This window comes from Engystomops pustulosus, chromosome 5 (assembly GCF_040894005.1).
Source record: "Engystomops pustulosus chromosome 5, aEngPut4.maternal, whole genome shotgun sequence".
NCBI lineage: Eukaryota > Metazoa > Chordata > Amphibia > Anura > Leptodactylidae > Engystomops > Engystomops pustulosus.
The window spans coordinates 210,133,619-210,151,301 of record NC_092415.1 but is presented as its reverse complement, the minus strand read 5'-3'; the positions used below and the strand labels follow the sequence as shown (position 1 = coordinate 210,151,301).

Sequence of the window (17,683 nt, the reverse complement as noted above, 5' to 3'; positions counted from 1 at the left end):
TGAGCGGAGGAGCAGAGCTGCAGCATACAACCAATGAGCAGAGAAGGAGCAGAGCTGCAGCATACAACCAATGAGCGGAGGAGCAGAGCTGCAGAATACAACCAATGAGCGGAGGAGCAGAGCTGCAGCATACAACCAATGAGCAGAGGAGCAGAGCTGCAGCATACAACCAATGAGCGGAGGAGCAGAGCTGCAGCATACAACCATTGAGAGGAGGAGCAGAGCTGCAGCATACAACCAATGAGCGGAGGAGCAGAGCTGCAGCAAATAACCAATGAGCGGAGGAGGAGCAGAGCAGCAGCATACAACTAATGAGCAGAGGAGCAGAGCTGCAGAATACAACCAATGAGCAGAGGAGCAGAGCTGCAGCATACAACCAATGAGCGGAGGAACAGAGCTGCAGCATACAACCAATGAGCAGAGGAGCAGAGCTGCAGCATACAACCAATGAGCGGAGGAGCAGAGCTGCAGCATACAACCAATGAGCAGAGGAGCAGAGCTGCAGCATACAACCAATGAGCGGAGGAGCAGAGCTGCAGCATATAACCAATGAGCAGAGGTGGAGAAGAGCTGCAGCATACAACCAATGAGTGGAGGAGCAGAGCTGCAGCATACAACCAATGAGCAGAGGAGGAGCAGAGCTGCAGCATACAACCAATGAACGGAGGAGGAGCAGAGCTGCAGCATACAACCAATGAGCAGAGGAGCAGAGTTGCAGCATACAACCAATGAGCAGAGGAGCAGAGCTGCAGCATACAACCAATGAGCAGAGGAGGAGCAGAGCTGCAGCATACAACCAATGAGCGGAGGAGCAGAGCTGCAGCATACACCCAATAAACGGAGGAGCAGAGCTGCAGCATACAACCAATGAGCGGAGGAGCATAACTGCAGCATACACCCAATAAACGGAGGAGCAGAGCTGCAGCATACAACCAATGAGCAGAGGAGCAGAGCTGCAGCATACAACCAATGAGCGGAAGAACAGAGCTGCAGCATACAACCAATAAACAGAGCTGTAGCATACAACCAATGAGCAGAGGAGCAGAGCTGCAGCATACAACCAATGAGCAGAGGAGCAGAGCTGCAGCATACAACCAATGAGCAGAGGAGCAGAGCTGCAGCATACAACCAATGAGCAGAGGAGGAGCAGAGCTGCAGCATACAACCAATGAGCGGAGGAGGTTGTCCCTGCCCGATGTCTGCTCTGGGGAACCCTAGGAGATGCAGTGACCATATATGGATAGAGATCTGAGCCTGATGACGTGGTCCCTGCTCTCTCCGCTAAGCCGACACTTCTCTGAAAAGGATTCCCTGCCCGATGTCTGCTCTGGGGAACCCTAGGAGATGCAGTGACCATATATGGACAGATGCTGATCTGACCTGATGACGTGGTCCCTGCTCTCCGCTAAGCCGACACTTCTCTGAAAAGGATTCCCTGCCCGATGTCTGCTCTGGGGAACCCTAGGAGATGCAGGGACCATATATGGACAGATGCTGATCTGAAGCTGATGACGTGGTCCCTGCTCTCTCCGCTAAGCCGACACTTCTCTGAAAAGGATTCCCTGCCCGATGTCTGCTCTGGGGAACCCTAGGAGATGCAGTGACCATATATGGACAGATGCTGATCTGACCTGATGACGTGGTCCCTGCTCTGCGCTAACCCGACACTTCTCTGAAAAGGATTCCCTCCCGATGTCTGTAGAAGCCATTCTGTACTGTGAGTTCTGGCTTTCAAAGTATTTACTATGCGGACACAGCGCCGGGACACAGCGGGACCTGGGGGAAAATCCGTGACAATCTCATAACTGCCCGTGACGCGGGGCGGAGGTAAGAAAAACGGGAAAGTCCCGTCAAAATCGGAACGGTTGGGAGCTATGTGTTATGTGCCCTCCTCCAGGTCCTGTGGGTTATGTTATGTGCCCCTCTGCAGGTCCTGGGGGTTATGTGCCCCTCTGCAGGTCCTGTGGGTTTTGTTATGTGCCTCCTGCAGGTCCTGGGGGTTATGTGCCCCTCTGCAGGTCCTGTAGGCTATGTTATGTGCCCTCCTCCAGGTCCTGTGGGTTATGTTATGTGCCCCTCTGCAGGTCCTGTGGGTTTTGTTATGTGCCTCCTGCAGGTCCTGGGGGTTATGTGCCCCTCTGCAGGTCCTGGGGGTTATGTGCCCCTCTGCAGGTCCTGTAGGCTATGTTATGTGCCCTCCTCCAGGTCCTGTGGGTTATGTAATGTGCCCCTCTGCAGGTCCTGGGGGTTATGTGCCCCCTCTGCAGGTCCTGGGGGTTATGTTATGTGCCCCTCTGCAGGTCCTGGGGGTTATGTGCCCCCTCTGCAGGTCCTGGGGGTTATGTTATGTGCCCCTCTGCAGGTCCTGGGGGTTATGTGCCCCCTCTGCAGGTCCTGTAGGCTATGTTATGTGCCTCCTGCAGATCCTTCCTCAGATGCGCAGCAGGAAGCGTCAGATAATCTGCAGAATATTAATGATGTTCCTGCTGCGCGCGCCATGAGGAAGCTCATATCTGCCCTCAGCATCAGCAGGGCAGAGTCTTGTGGCAGGGCACACACCTGGCGCCAGGTATTAGAGTCACACACATCCCGGGCTGTCACTGCTGGTATCATGGCCTCCTGGATCCTCTGCACTTTGCTATTAGCCACAGCCGCAGGACTGCCCAACAGCAGGAGCCCCCCAGAGCTGTCGGACTACATCTCCCAGGCTGTCACCCTCTACAACCACCAGTCTGAAGTCATCTACAATCTGCTGGGAGTCCCCCCTCAGGTGAGTGTCAGGGGACAGTAATTACTATAAGATTATGGTCTCTGTCACTGTATCTCAGTAAATCTGGGTGACAAGCTTGTAGGTAGAGCAGCATCAGCATCAGGGGGCGCTGTACTGGTGATCGGTATCAGGGGGCGCTGTACTGGTGATCGGTATCAGGGGGGCGCTGTACTGGTGATCGGCATCAGGGGGCGCTGTACTGGGGATCGGCATCAGGGGGCGCTGTACTGGTGATCGGTATCAGGGGGCGCTGTACTGGGGATTGGTATCAGGGGGCGCTGTACTGGTTATCGGCATTAGGGGGCGCTGTACTGGGGATCGGCATCAGGGGGGGCTGTACTGGTGATCGGCATCAGGGGCGCTATACTGGGGATCGGCATCAGGGGGCGCTGTACTGGGGATCGGCATCAGGCCGGGCTGTACTGGTGATCGGCATCAGGGGGCGCTGTACTGGGGATCAGCATCAGGGGGCGCTGTACTGGGGATCAGCATCAGGGGGCGCTGTACTGGGGATCAGCATCAGGGGGCGCTGTACTGGGTATCGGCATCAGGGGGCGCTGTACTGGGGATCGGCATCAGGGGGCACTGTACTGGTGATCGGCATCAGGGGCGCTATACTGGGGATCGGCATCAGGGGGCGCTGTACTGGGGATCAGCATCAGGGGGCGCTGTACTGGGTATCGGCATCAGGGGGCGCTGTACTGGGGATCGGCATCAGGGGGCACTGTACTGGTGATCGGCATCAGGGGCGCTATACTGGGGATCGGCATCAGGGGGCGCTGTACTGGGGATCAGCATCAGGGGGCGCTGTACTGGGTATCGGCATCAGGGGGCGCTGTACTGGGGATCGGCATCAGGGGGCGCTGTACTGGGGATCAGCATCAGGGGGCGCTGTACTGGGTATCGGCATCAGGGGGCGCTGTACTGGGGATCGGCATCAGGGGGCACTGTACTGGTGATCGGCATCAGGGGCGCTATACTGGGGATCGGCATCAGGGGGCGCTGTACTGGGGATTGGCATCAGGCCGGGCTGTACTGGTGATCGGCATCAGGGGCGCTATACTGGGGATCGGCATCAGGGGGCGCTGTACTGGGGATCAGCATCAGGGGGCGCTGTACTGGGTATCGGCATCAGGGGGCGCTGTACTGGGTATCGGCATCAGGGGGCGCTGTACTGGGTATCGGCATCAGGGGGCGCTGTACTGGGGATCGGCATCAGGGGGCGCTGTACTGGGGATCGGCATCAGGGGGCGCTGTACTGGGGATCGGCATCAGGGGGCGCTGTACTGGGGATCGGCATCAGGGGGCGCTGTACTGGGGATCGGCATCAGGGGGCGCTGTACTGGGGATCAGCATCAGGGGGCGCTGTACTGGGGATCAGCATCAGGGGGCGCTGTACTGGGGATCGGCATCAGGGGGCGCTGTACTGGGGATCAGCATCAGGGGGCTCTGTACTGGGGATCAGCATCAGGGGGCGCTGTACTGGGGATCAGCATCAGGGGGCGCTGTACTGGGGATCAGCATCAGGGGGCGCTGTACTGGGGATCAGCATCAGGGGGCGCTGTATAGGGATCAGCATCAGGGGGCGCTGTACTGGGGATCGGCATCAGGGGGTGCTGTACTGGGGATCAGCATCAGGGGGCGCTGTATGGGGATCAGCCTCAGGGGGCGCTGTACTGGGGATTGGTATCAGGGGGCGCTGTACTGGGGATCAGCATCAGGGGGCGCTGTATGGGGATCAGCCTCAGGGGGCGCTGTACTGGGGATTGGTATCAGGGGGCGCTGTACTGGGGATCGGTATCAGGGGGCGCTGTACTGGGGATCAGCATCAGGGGGCGCTGTACTGGGGATCAGCATCAGGGGGCGCTGTACTGGGGATCAGCATCAGGGGACACTGTACTGGGGATCAGCATCAGGGGGCGCTGTACTGGGGATCGGCATCAGGGGACACTGTACTGGGGATCAGCATCAGGGGGCGCTGTACTGGGGATCAGCATCAGGGGGCGCTGTACTGGGGATCGGCATCAGGGGGCGCTGTACTGGGGATCAGCATCAGGGGGCGCTGTACTGGGGATCGGCATCAGGGGGCGCTGTACTGGGGATCGGCATCAGGGGGCGCTGTACTGGGGATCGGCATCAGGGGGCGCTGTACTGGGGATCAGCATCAGGGGGCGCTGTACTGGGGATCAGCAACAGGGGGCGCTGTACTGGGGATCAGCATCAGGGGGCGCTGTACTGGGGATCAGCATCAGGGGGCGCTGTACTGGGGATCGGTATCAGGGGGCGCTGTACTGGGGATCAGCATCAGGGGGCGCTGTACTGGGGATCGGCATCAGGGGGCGCTGTACTGGGGATCGGCATCAGGGGGCGCTGTACTGGGGATCAGCATCAGGGGGCGCTGTACTGGGGATCAGCATCAGGGGGCGTTGTACTGGGGATCAGCATCAGGGGGCGCTGTACTGGGGATCGGCATCAGGGGGCGCTGTACTGGGGATCAGCATCAGGGGGCGCTGTACTGGGGATCGGTATCAGGGGGCGCTGTACTGGGGTTCAGCATCAGGGGGCGCTGTACTGGGGATCGGCATCAGGGGGCGCTGTACTGGGGATCGGTATCAGGGGGCGCTGTACTGGGGATCGGCATCAGGGGGCGCTGTACTGGGGATCAGCATCAGGGGGCGCTGTACTGGGGATCAGCATCAGGGGGCGCTGTACTGGGGATCAGCATCAGGGGGCGCTGTACTGGGGATCGGCATCAGGGGGCGCTGTACTGGGGATCAGCATCAGGGGGCGCTGTACTGGGGATCAGCATCAGGGGGCGCTGTACTGGAGATCAGCATCAGGGGGCGCTGTACTGGGGATCGGTATCAGGGGGCGCTGTACTGGGCATCGGTATCAGGGGGCGCTGTACTGGGGATCAGCATCAGGGGGCGCTGTACTGGGGATCAGCATCAGGGGGCGCTGTACTGGGGATCGGTATCAGGGGGCGCTGTACTGGGGATCAGCATCAGGGGGCGCTGTACTGTGGATCGGCATCAGGGGGCGCTGTACTGGGGATAAGCATCAGGGGGCGCTGTACTGGGGATCAGCATCAGGGGGCGCTGTACTGGGGATCAGGGGACACTGTACTGGGGATCAGCATCAGGGGGCGCTGTACTGGGGATCGGTATCAGGGGGCGCTGTACTGGGGTTCAGCATCAGGGGGCGCTGTACTGGGGATCGGCATCAGGGGGCGCTGTACTGGGGATCGGTATCAGGGGGCGCTGTACTGGGGATCAGCATCAGGGGGCGCTGTACTGGGGATCGGCATCAGGGGGCGCTGTACTGGGGATCGGCATCAGGGGGCGCTGTACTGGGGATCAGCATCAGGGGGCGCTGTACTGGGGATCAGCATCAGGGGGCGCTGTACTGGGGATCGGTATCAGGGGGCGCTGTACTGGGGATCAGCATCAGGGGGCGCTGTACTGGGGATCGGTATCAGGGGGCGCTGTACTGGGGATCGGCATCAGGGGGCGCTGTACTGGGGATCAGCATCAGGGGGCGCTTTACTGGGGATCGGTATCAGGGGGCGCTGTACTGGGGTTCAGCATCAGGGGGCGCTGTACTGGGGATCGGCATCAGGGGGCGCTGTACTGGGGATCGGTATCAGGGGGCGCTGTACTGGGGATCAGCATCAGGGGGCGCTGTACTGGGGATCGGCATCAGGGGGCGCTGTACTGGGGATCAGCATCAGGGGGCGCTGTACTGGGGATCAGCATCAGGGGGCGCTGTACTGGAGATCAGCATCAGGGGGCGCTGTACTGGGGATCGGTATCAGGGGGCGCTGTACTGGGCATCGGTATCAGGGGGCGCTGTACTGGGGATCAGCATCAGGGGGCGCTGTACTGGGGATCAGCATCAGGGGGCGCTGTACTGGGGATCGGTATCAGGGGGCGCTGTACTGGGGATCAGCATCAGGGGGCGCTGTACTGTGGATCGGCATCAGGGGGCGCTGTACTGGGGATCAGCATCAGGGGGCGCTGTACTGGGGATCAGCATCAGGGGGCGCTGTACTGGGGATCAGGGGACACTGTACTGGGGATCAGCATCAGGGGGCGCTGTACTGGGGATCGGTATCAGGGGGCGCTGTACTGGGGTTCAGCATCAGGGGGCGCTGTACTGGGGATCGGCATCAGGGGGCGCTGTACTGGGGATCGGTATCAGGGGGCGCTGTACTGGGGATCAGCATCAGGGGGCGCTGTACTGGGGATCGGTATCAGGGGGCGCTGTACTGGGGATCAGCATCAGGGGGCGCTGTACTGGGGATCAGCATCAGGGGGCGCTGTACTGGAGATCAGCATCAGGGGGCGCTGTACTGGGGATCGGTATCAGGGGGCGCTGTACTGGGCATCGGTATCAGGGGGCACTGTACTGGGGATCGGTATCAGGGGGCGCTGTACTGGGCATCGGTATCAGGGGGCGCTGTACTGGGGATCAGCATCAGGGGGCGCTGTACTGGGGATCAGCATCAGGGGGCGCTGTACTGGGGATCAGCATCAGGGGGCGCTGTACTGGGGATCAGCATCAGGGGGCGCTGTACTGGGGATCAGCATCAGGGGGCGCTGTACTGGAGATCAGCATCAGGGGGCGCTGTACTGGGGATCAGCATCAGGGGGGGCGCTGTACTGGGGATCAGCATCAGGAGGCGCTGTACTGGGGATCGGCATCAGGGGGCGCTGTACTGGGGATCGGCATCAGGGGGCGCTGTACTGGGGATCGGCATCAGGGGGCGCTGTATGGGGATCAGCATCAGGGGGCGCTGTACTGGGGATCAGCATCAGGGGGCGCTGTACTGGGGATCAGCATCAGGGGGCGCTGTACTGGGGATCGGCATCAGGGGGCGCTGTACTGGGGATCAGCATCAGGGGGCGCTGTACTGGGGATCAGCATCAGGGGGCGCTGTACTGGAGATCAGCATCAGGGGGCGCTGTACTGGGGATCGGTATCAGGGGGCGCTGTACTGGGGATCAGCATCAGGGGGCGCTGTACTGGGGATCAGGGGACACTGTACTGGGGATCGGCATCAGGGGGCGCTGTACTGGGGATCAGCATCAGGGGGCGCTGTACTGGGGATCAGCATCAGGGGGCGCTGTACTGGGGATCAGGGGACACTGTACTGGGGATCGGCATCAGGGGGCGCTGTACTGGGGATCAGCATCAGGGGGCGCTGTACTGGGGATCAGCATCAGGGGGCGCTGTACTGGGGATCAGGGGACACTGTACTGGGGATCAGCATCAGGGGGCGCTGTACTGGGGATCGGTATCAGGGGGCGCTGTACTGGGGATCGGCATCAGGGGGCGCTGTACTGGGGATCGGTATCAGGGGGCGCTGTACTGGGGATCAGCATCAGGGGGCGCTGTACTGGGGATCGGCATCAGGGGGCGCTGTACTGGGGATCAGCATCAGGGGGCGCTGTACTGGGGATCAGCATCAGGGGGCGCTGTACTGGAGATCAGCATCAGGGGGCGCTGTACTGGGGATCGGTATCAGGGGGCGCTGTACTGGGCATCGGTATCAGGGGGCACTGTACTGGGGATCGGTATCAGGGGGCGCTGTACTGGGCATCGGTATCAGGGGGCGCTGTACTGGGGATCAGCATCAGGGGGCGCTGTACTGGGGATCAGCATCAGGGGGCGCTGTACTGGGGATCAGCATCAGGGGGCGCTGTACTGGGGATCAGCATCAGGGGGCGCTGTACTGGGGATCAGCATCAGGGGGCGCTGTACTGGAGATCAGCATCAGGGGGCGCTGTACTGGGGATCAGCATCAGGGGGGGCGCTGTACTGGGGATCAGCATCAGGAGGCGCTGTACTGGGGATCGGCATCAGGGGGCGCTGTACTGGGGATCGGCATCAGGGGGCGCTGTACTGAGGATCGGTACCCGGGGGCGCTGTACTGGGGATCAGCATCAGGGGGCGCTGTACTGGGGATCAGCATCAGGGGGCGCTGTACTGGGGATCAGGGGACACTGTACTGGGGATCAGCATCAGGGGGCGCTGTACTGGGGATCGGCATCAGGGGGCGCTGTACTGGGGATCGGCATCAGGGGGCGCTGTACTGGGGATCGGCATCAGGGGGCGCTGTATGGGGATCAGCATCAGGGGGCGCTGTACTGGGGATCAGCATCAGGGGGCGCTGTACTGGGGATCAGCATCAGGGGGCGCTGTATGGGGATCAGCATCAGGGGGCGCTGTACTGGGGATCAGCATCAGGGGGCGCTGTACTGGGGATCGGTATCAGGGGGCGCTGTACTGGGGATCAGCATCAGGGGGCGCTGTACTGGGGATCAGCATCAGGGGGCGCTGTACTGGGGATCAGCATCAGGGGGCGCTGTACTGGGGATCAGCATCAGGGGGCGCTGTACTGGGGATCAGCATCAGGGGCGCTGTACTGGGGATCAGCATCAGGGGGCGCTGTACTGGGGATCAGCATCAGGGGGCGCTGTACTGGGGATCAGCATCAGGGGGCGCTGTACTGGGGATCGGTATCAGGGGGGCGCTGTACTGGGGATCGGTATCAGGGGGCGCTGTACTGGGGATCGGCATCAGGGGGCGCTGTACTGAGGATCGGTACCCGGGGGCGCTGTACTGGGGATCAGCATCAGGGGGCGCTGTACTGGGGATCGGCATCAGGGGGCGCTGTACTGGGGATCGGCATCAGGGGGCGCTGTACTGGGGATCGGCATCAGGGGGCGCTGTATGGGGATCAGCATCAGGGGGCGCTGTACTGGGGATCAGCATCAGGGGGCGCTGTACTGGGGATCAGCATCAGGGGGCGCTGTATGGGGATCAGCATCAGGGGGCGCTGTACTGGGGATCAGCATCAGGGGGCGCTGTACTGGGGATCGGTATCAGGGGGCGCTGTACTGGGGATCAGCATCAGGGGGCGCTGTACTGGGGATCAGCATCAGGGGGCGCTGTACTGGGGATCAGCATCAGGGGGCGCTGTACTGGGGATCAGCATCAGGGGGCGCTGTACTGGGGATCAGCATCAGGGGCGCTGTACTGGGGATCAGCATCAGGGGGCGCTGTACTGGGGATCAGCATCAGGGGGCGCTGTACTGGGGATCAGCATCAGGGGGCGCTGTACTGGGGATCGGTATCAGGGGGGCGCTGTACTGGGGATCGGTATCAGGGGGCGCTGTACTGGGGATCGGTATCAGGGGGCGCTGTACTGGGGATTGGTATCAGGGGGGCGCTGTACTGGGATCGGTATCAGGGGGCGCTGTACTGGGGATCATCATCAGGGGGCGCTGTACTGGGGATCGGTATCAGGGGGCGCTGTACTGGGGATCAGCATCAGGGGGCGCTATACTGGGGATCATCATCAGGGGGCGCTGTACTGGGGATCAGCATCAGGGGGCGCTGTACTGGGGATCAGCATCAGGGGGCGCTGTACTGGGGATCAGCATCAGGGGGCGCTGTACTGGGGATCAGCATCAGGGGGCGCTGTACTGGGGATCAGCATCAGGGGGCGCTGTACTGGGGATCAGCATCAGGGGGCGCTGTACTGAGGATCAGCATCAGGGGGCGCTGTACTGGGGATCAGCATCAGGGGGCGCTGTACTGGGGATCATCATCAGGGGGCGCTGTACTGGGGATCAGCATCAGGGGGCGCTGTACTGGGGATCAGCATCAGGGGGCTCTGTACTGGGGATCAGCATCAGGGGGCGCTGTACTGGGGATCATCATCGGGGGGCGCTGTATTGGGGATCAGCATCAGGGGGCGCTGTACTGGGGATCGGTATCAGGGGGGCGCTGTACTGGGGATCAGTATCAGGGGGCGCTGTACTGGGGATCAGCATCAGGGGGAGCTGTACTGGGGATCAGCATCAGGGGGCGCTGTACTGAGGAAAAGCATCAGGGGGCGCTGTACTGGGGATCAGCATCAGGGGGCGCTGTACTGGGGATCAGCATCAGGGGGCGCTGTACTGGGGATCAGCATCAGGGGGCGCTGTACTGGGGATCAGCATCAGGGGGCGCTGTACTGGGGATCAGCATCAGGGGGCGCTGTACTGGAGATCAGCATCAGGGGGCGCTGTACTGGGGATCAGCATCAGGGGGGGCGCTGTACTGGGGATCAGCATCAGGAGGCGCTGTACTGGGGATCGGCATCAGGGGGCGCTGTACTGGGGATCGGCATCAGGGGGCGCTGTACTGAGGATCGGTATCCGGGGGCGCTGTACTGGGGATCAGCATCAGGGGGCGCTGTACTGGGGATCAGCATCAGGGGGCGCTGTACTGGGGATCAGGGGACACTGTACTGGGGATCAGCATCAGGGGGCGCTGTACTGGGGATCGGCATCAGGGGGCGCTGTACTGGGGATCAGCATCAGGGGGCGCTGTACTGGGGATCGGCATCAGGGGGCGCTGTACTGGGGATCGGCATCAGGGGGCGCTGTACTGGGGATCGGCATCAGGGGGCGCTGTATGGGGATCAGCATCAGGGGGCGCTGTACTGGGGATCAGCATCAGGGGGCGCTGTACTGGGGATCAGCATCAGGGGGCGCTGTATGGGGATCAGCATCAGGGGGCGCTGTACTGGGGATCAGCATCAGGGGGCGCTGTACTGGGGATCGGTATCAGGGGGCGCTGTACTGGGGATCAGCATCAGGGGGCGCTGTACTGGGGATCAGCATCAGGGGGCGCTGTACTGGGGATCAGCATCAGGGGGCGCTGTACTGGGGATCAGCATCAGGGGGCGCTGTACTGGGGATCAGCATCAGGGGCGCTGTACTGGGGATCAGCATCAGGGGGCGCTGTACTGGGGATCAGCATCAGGGGGCGCTGTACTGGGGATCAGCATCAGGGGGCGCTGTACTGGGGATCGGTATCAGGGGGGCGCTGTACTGGGGATCGGTATCAGGGGGCGCTGTACTGGGGATCGGTATCAGGGGGCGCTGTACTGGGGATTGGTATCAGGGGGGCGCTGTACTGGGATCGGTATCAGGGGGCGCTGTACTGGGGATCATCATCAGGGGGCGCTGTACTGGGGATCGGTATCAGGGGGCGCTGTACTGGGGATCAGCATCAGGGGGCGCTGTACTGGGGATCATCATCAGGGGGCGCTGTACTGGGGATCAGCATCAGGGGGCGCTGTACTGGGGATCAGCATCAGGGGGCGCTGTACTGGGGATCAGCATCAGGGGGCGCTGTACTGGGGATCAGCATCAGGGGGCGCTGTACTGGGGATCAGCATCAGGGGGCGCTGTACTGGGGATCAGCATCAGGGGGCGCTGTACTGAGGATCAGCATCAGGGGGCGCTGTACTGGGGATCAGCATCAGGGGGCGCTGTACTGGGGATCATCATCAGGGGGCGCTGTACTGGGGATCAGCATCAGGGGGCGCTGTACTGGGGATCAGCATCAGGGGGCTCTGTACTGGGGATCAGCATCAGGGGGCGCTGTACTGGGGATCATCATCGGGGGGCGCTGTATTGGGGATCAGCATCAGGGGGCGCTGTACTGGGGATCGGTATCAGGGGGGCGCTGTACTGGGGATCGGTATCAGGGGGCGCTGTACTGGGGATCAGCATCAGGGGGAGCTGTACTGGGGATCAGCATCAGGGGGCGCTGTACTGAGGAAAAGCATCAGGGGGCGCTGTACTGGGGATCAGCATCAGGGGGCGCTGTACTGGGGATCAGCATCAGGGGGCGCTGTACTGGGGATCAGCATCAGGGGGCGCTGTACTGGGGGTCAGCATCAGGGGGCGCTGTACTGGGGATCAGCATCAGGGGGCGCTGTACTGGGGATCAGCATCAGGGGGCGCTGTACTGAGGAAAAGCATCAGGGGGCGCTGTACTGGGGATCAGCATCAGGGGGCGCTGTACTGGGGATCAGCATCAGGGGGCGCTGTACTGGGGATCAGCATCAGGGGGCGCTGTACTGGGGGTCAGCATCAGGGGGCGCTGTACTGGGGATCAGCATCAGGGGGCGCTGTACTGGGGATCAGCATCAGGGGGCGCTGTACTGGGGATCAGCATCAGGGGGCGCTGTACTGGGGATCAGCATCAGGGGGCGCTGTACTGGGGATCAGCATCAGGGGGCGCTGTACTGGGGATCGGCATCAGGGGGCGCTGTACTGGGGATCGGCATCAGGGGGCGCTGTACTGGGGATCAGCATCAGGGGGCGCTGTACTGGGGATCAGCATCAGGGGGCGCTGTACTGGGGATCGGTATCAGTGGGCGCTGTACTGGGGATCGGTATCAGGGGGCGCTGTACTGGGGATCGGTATCAGGGGGCGCTGTACTGGGGATCAGCATCAGGGGGCTCTGTATGGGGGATCCGTATCAGGGGGCGCTGTACTGGGGATCATCATCAGGGGGCGCTGTACTGGGGATCAGCATCAGGGGGCGCTGTACTGGGGATCAGCATCAGGGGGCGCTGTACTGGGGATCAGTATCAGGGGGCGCTGTACTGGGGATCGGTATCAGGGTGCGCTGTACTGGGGATCAGCATCAGGGGGGGCGCTGTACTGGGGATCAGCATCAGGGGGCGCTGTACTGGGGATCAGCATCAGGGGGCGCTGTACTGGGGATCAGCATCAGGGGGCGCTGTACTGGGGATCAGCATCAGGGGGCGCTGTACTGGGGATCAGCATCAGGGGGCGCTGTACTGGGGATCAGCATCAGGGGGCGCTGTATGGGGATCAGCATCAGGGGGCGCTGTATGGGGATCAGCCTCAGGGGGCGCTGTACTGGGGATTGGTATTAGGGGGCGCTGTACTGGGGATCAGCATCAGGGCGCGCTGTACTGGGGATCAGCATCAGGGGGCGCTGTACTGGGGATCGGCATCAGGGGGCGCTGTACTGGGGATTGGTATTAGGGGGCGCTGTACTGGGGATCAGCATCAGGGGGCGCTGTACTGGGGATCAGCATCAGGGGGCGCTGTACTGGGGATCGGCATCAGGGGGCGCTGTACTGGGGATCGGCATCAGGGGGCGCTGTACTGGGGATCGGTATCAGGGGGCTCTGTACTGGGGATCGGCATCAGGGGGCGCTGTACTGGGGATCGGTATCAGGGGGCGCTGTACTGGGGATCGGTATCAGGGGGCGCTGTACTGGGGATCGGTATCAGGGGGCGCTGTACTGGGGATCGGTATCAGGGGGCGCTGTACTGGGGATCAGCATCAGGGGGCGCTGTACTGGGGATCAGCATCAGGGGGCGCTGTACTGGGGATCAGGGGGCGCTGACATGACTGTGTATGGGGGTGCTATAATAAGGGGGTGTTATATATCAGGGAGCTCTACATGGTTGGTGTCGGGTCCCTCTGATCTTTCCTATGGCTGGTGATGGATCTGATCTATAGTTCCCCCGGCTATTCGGGGGCCACGGCCATCATGATGCTAGGAGCCCCCTCCCTTCATCTCAGACTCCAATGTGCACTGGTGGGGACTGGACCTCAGTGTGAACACGTCCCATGGCTCGGATCCTCCGGTCAAGATCCGTTTGACTTGTTCTTCAGCCAATAGGAAATCACGAGCCGGATCCCGGCACTCACCAAACTCTCAGTATTGACTTATGCAAAGACCAGACATGATAAATTCCTTAATTATCCGGAAACATTAACGAGATGTCAAGGAAAACATAAAAAGACGGGAAGAAGCATAAATCCTCCGAACATTTACATCCCGCTGTCACACCAGGGACATCCGGCTCGTAAACTCTCACTCTGCCAGTTCCAGCAGTCCAATACTCCAGAATCTGATGGTCTGGAATCATTGTACATTGCTACAAAATATCAGGACTTGAGGTCTGCGCTTTGCCGATGTTCATTTGGTCTAAACTGCAAGTACATTGTAACAAAGCCTCAGCTGTGGATAGCCATCAGGTCAGAAACTGGGGTGGCAGCTCAGGGGGCAGAAGGAGCACCAGGGCAAGAAGCGGTCAATGGTTCTCTCACACGCATTGAGGGGTGATGAGATCTCATAGTCCCTGGAGAGATGTGTAATCAGACCTCACACTACTGTGTTCTGTGCTCTCTGCAGCCAGTGTTATGTATTGTCCCTGGAGAGATGTGTAATCAGACCTCACACTGCTGTGCTCTGTGCTCTCTGCAGCCAGTGATATGTATTGTCCCTGGAGAGATGTGTAATCAGACCTCACACTGCTGTGCTCTGTGCTCTCTGCAGCCAGTGTTATGTATTGTCCCTGGAGAGATGTGTAATCAGACCTCACACTGCTGTGTTCTGTGCTCTCTGCAGCCAGTGTTATGTATTGTCCCTGGAGAGATGTGTAATCATACCTCACACTGCTGTGCTCTGTGCTCTCTGCAGCCAGTGTTATGTATTGTCCCTGGAGAGATGTGTAATCATACCTCACACTGCTTTGCTCTGTGCGCTCCACAGTCAGTGGTATGTATTGTCCCTGGAGAGATGTGTAATCATACCTCACACTGCTGTGCTCTGTGCTCTCTGCATCCAGTGTTATGTATTGTCCCTGGAGAGATGTGTAATCAGACCTCACACTGCTGTGCTCTGTGCTCCCTGCAGCCAGTGTTATGCACTGTCCCTGGAGAGATGTGCAATCAGACCTCACACTGCTGTGCTCTGTGCTCTCCACAGTCAGTGGTATGTATTGTCCCTGGAGAGATGTGTAATCAGACCTCACACTGCTGTGCTCTGTGCTCTCTGCAGCCAGTGTCATGTATGGTCCCTGGAGAGATGTGTAATCAGACCTCACACTGCTGTGCTCTGTGCTCTCTGCAGCCAGTGTTATGTATTGTCCCTGGAGAGATGTGTAATCAGACCTCACACTGCTGTGCTCTGTGCTCTCTGCAGCCAGTGTTATGTATTGTCCCTGGAGACATGTGTAATCAGACCTCACACTGCTGTGCTCTGTGCTCCCTGCAGCCAGTGTTATGTATTATCCCTGGAGAGATGTGTAATCAGACCTCACACTGCTGTGCTCTGTGCTCTCTGCAGCCAGTGTTATGTATTGTCCCTGGAGACATGTGTAATCAGACCTCACACTGCTGTGCTCTGTGCTCCCTGCAGCCAGTGTTATGTATTATCCCTGGAGAGATGTGTAATCAGACCTCACACTGCTGTGCTCTGTGCTCTCTGCAGCCAGTGTCATGTATTGTCCCTGGAGAGATGTGTAATCAGACCTCACACTGCTGTGCTCTGTGCTCTCTGCAGCCAGTGTTATGTATTGTCCCTGGAGAGATGTGTAATCAGACCTCACACTGCTGTGCTCTCTGCAGCCAGTGTTATGTATTGTCCCTGGAGAGATGTGTAATCAGACCTCACACTGCTGTGCTCTGTGCTCTCTGCAGCCAGTGTTATGTAATGTCCCTGGAGAGATGTGTAATCAGACCTCACACTGCTGTGCTCTGTGCTCTCTGCAGCCAGTGTTATGTATTGTCCCAGGAGAGATGTGTAATCAGACCTCACACTGCTGTGCTCTGTGCTCTCTGCAGCCAGTGTTATGTATTGTCCCTGGAGAGATGTGTAATCAGACCTCACACTGCTGTGCTCTGTGCTCTCTGCAGTCAGTGTTATGTATTGTCCCTGGAGAGATGTGTAATCATACCTCACACTGCTGTGCTCTGTGCTCTCTGCGGCCAGTGTTATGTGTTGTCCCTGGAGAGATGTGTAATCATACCTTACACTGCTGTGCTATGTGCTCTCTGCAGCCAGTGTTATGTATTGTCCCTGGAGAGATGTGTAATCAGACCTCACACTGCTGTGCTCTGTGCTCTCTGCAGCCAGTGTTATGTATTATACCTGGAGAGATGTGTAATCAGACCTCACACTGCTGTGCTCTGTGCTCTCTGCAGCCAGTGTTATGTATTGTCCCTGGAGACATGTGTAATCAGACCTCACACTGCTGTGCTCTGTGCTCTCTGCAGCCAGTGTTGTGTATTGTCCCTGGAGAGATGTGTAATCAGACCTCACGCTGCTGTGCTCTGTGCTCTCTGCAGACAGTGTTATGTATTGTCCCTGGAGAGATGTGTAATCAGACCTCACACTGCTGTGCTCTGTACTCTCTGCAGCCAGTGTTATGTATTGTCCCTGGAGAGATGTGTAATCAGACTTCACACTGCTGTGCTCTGTGCTCTCTGCAGCCAGTGTCATGTATGGTCCCTGGAGAGATGTGTAATCAGACCTCACACTGCTGTGCTCTGTGTTCTCTGCAGCCAGTGTCATGTATTGTCCCTGGAGACATGTGTAATCAGACCTCACACTGCTGTGCTCTGTGCTCTCTGCAGCCAGTGTCATGTATTGTCCCTGGAGACATGTGTAATCAGACCTCACACTGCTGTGCTCTGTGCTCTCTGCAGTCAGTGTTATGTATTGTCCCTGGAGAGATGTGTAATCATACCTCACACTGCTGTGCTCTGTGCTCTCTGCAGCCAGTGTCATGTATGGTCCCTGGAGAGATGTGTAATCAGACCTCACACTGCTGTGCTCTGTGCTCTCTGCAGCCAGTGTTATGTATTGTCCCTGGAGAGATGTGTAATCAGACCTCACACTGCTGTGCTCTGTGCTCTCTGCAGCCAGTGTCATGTATTGTCCCTGGAGACATGTGTAATCAGACCACACACTGCTGTGCTCTGTGCTCTCTGCAGTCAGTGTTATGTATTGTCCCTGGAGAGATGTGTAATCAGACCTCACACTGCTGTGCTCTGTGCTCTCTACAGCCAGTGTTATGTATTGTCCCTGGAGAGATGTGTAATCAGACCTCACACTGCTGTGCTCTGTGCTCTCTGCAGCCAGTGTTATGTATTGTCCCTGGAGAGATGTGTAATCAGACCTCACACTGCTGTGCTCTGTGCTCTCTGCAGTCAGTGTTATGTATTGTCCCTGGAGAGATGTGTAATCATACCTCACACTGCTGTGCTCTGTGCTCTCTGCAGCCAGTGTTATGTAT

The 17,683-nt window shown here is 59.6% G+C and overlaps 1 protein-coding gene across 1 annotated transcript in view; it reads left to right on the top strand.

The window, feature by feature from the left end:
* Positions 1–2,500: 2,500 nt before the first annotated feature.
* LOC140134312 (cathelicidin-1-like) overlaps positions 2,501–17,683 on the top strand; it is a 35,746-nt gene continuing 20,563 nt past the window's right edge. The window contains exon 1 of the mRNA XM_072154909.1: positions 2,501–2,770. Coding sequence (XP_072011010.1) covers positions 2,612–2,770 — 159 coding nt within the window. The 5' untranslated portion in view covers positions 2,501–2,611. The remainder of the gene's footprint in view (positions 2,771–17,683) is intronic.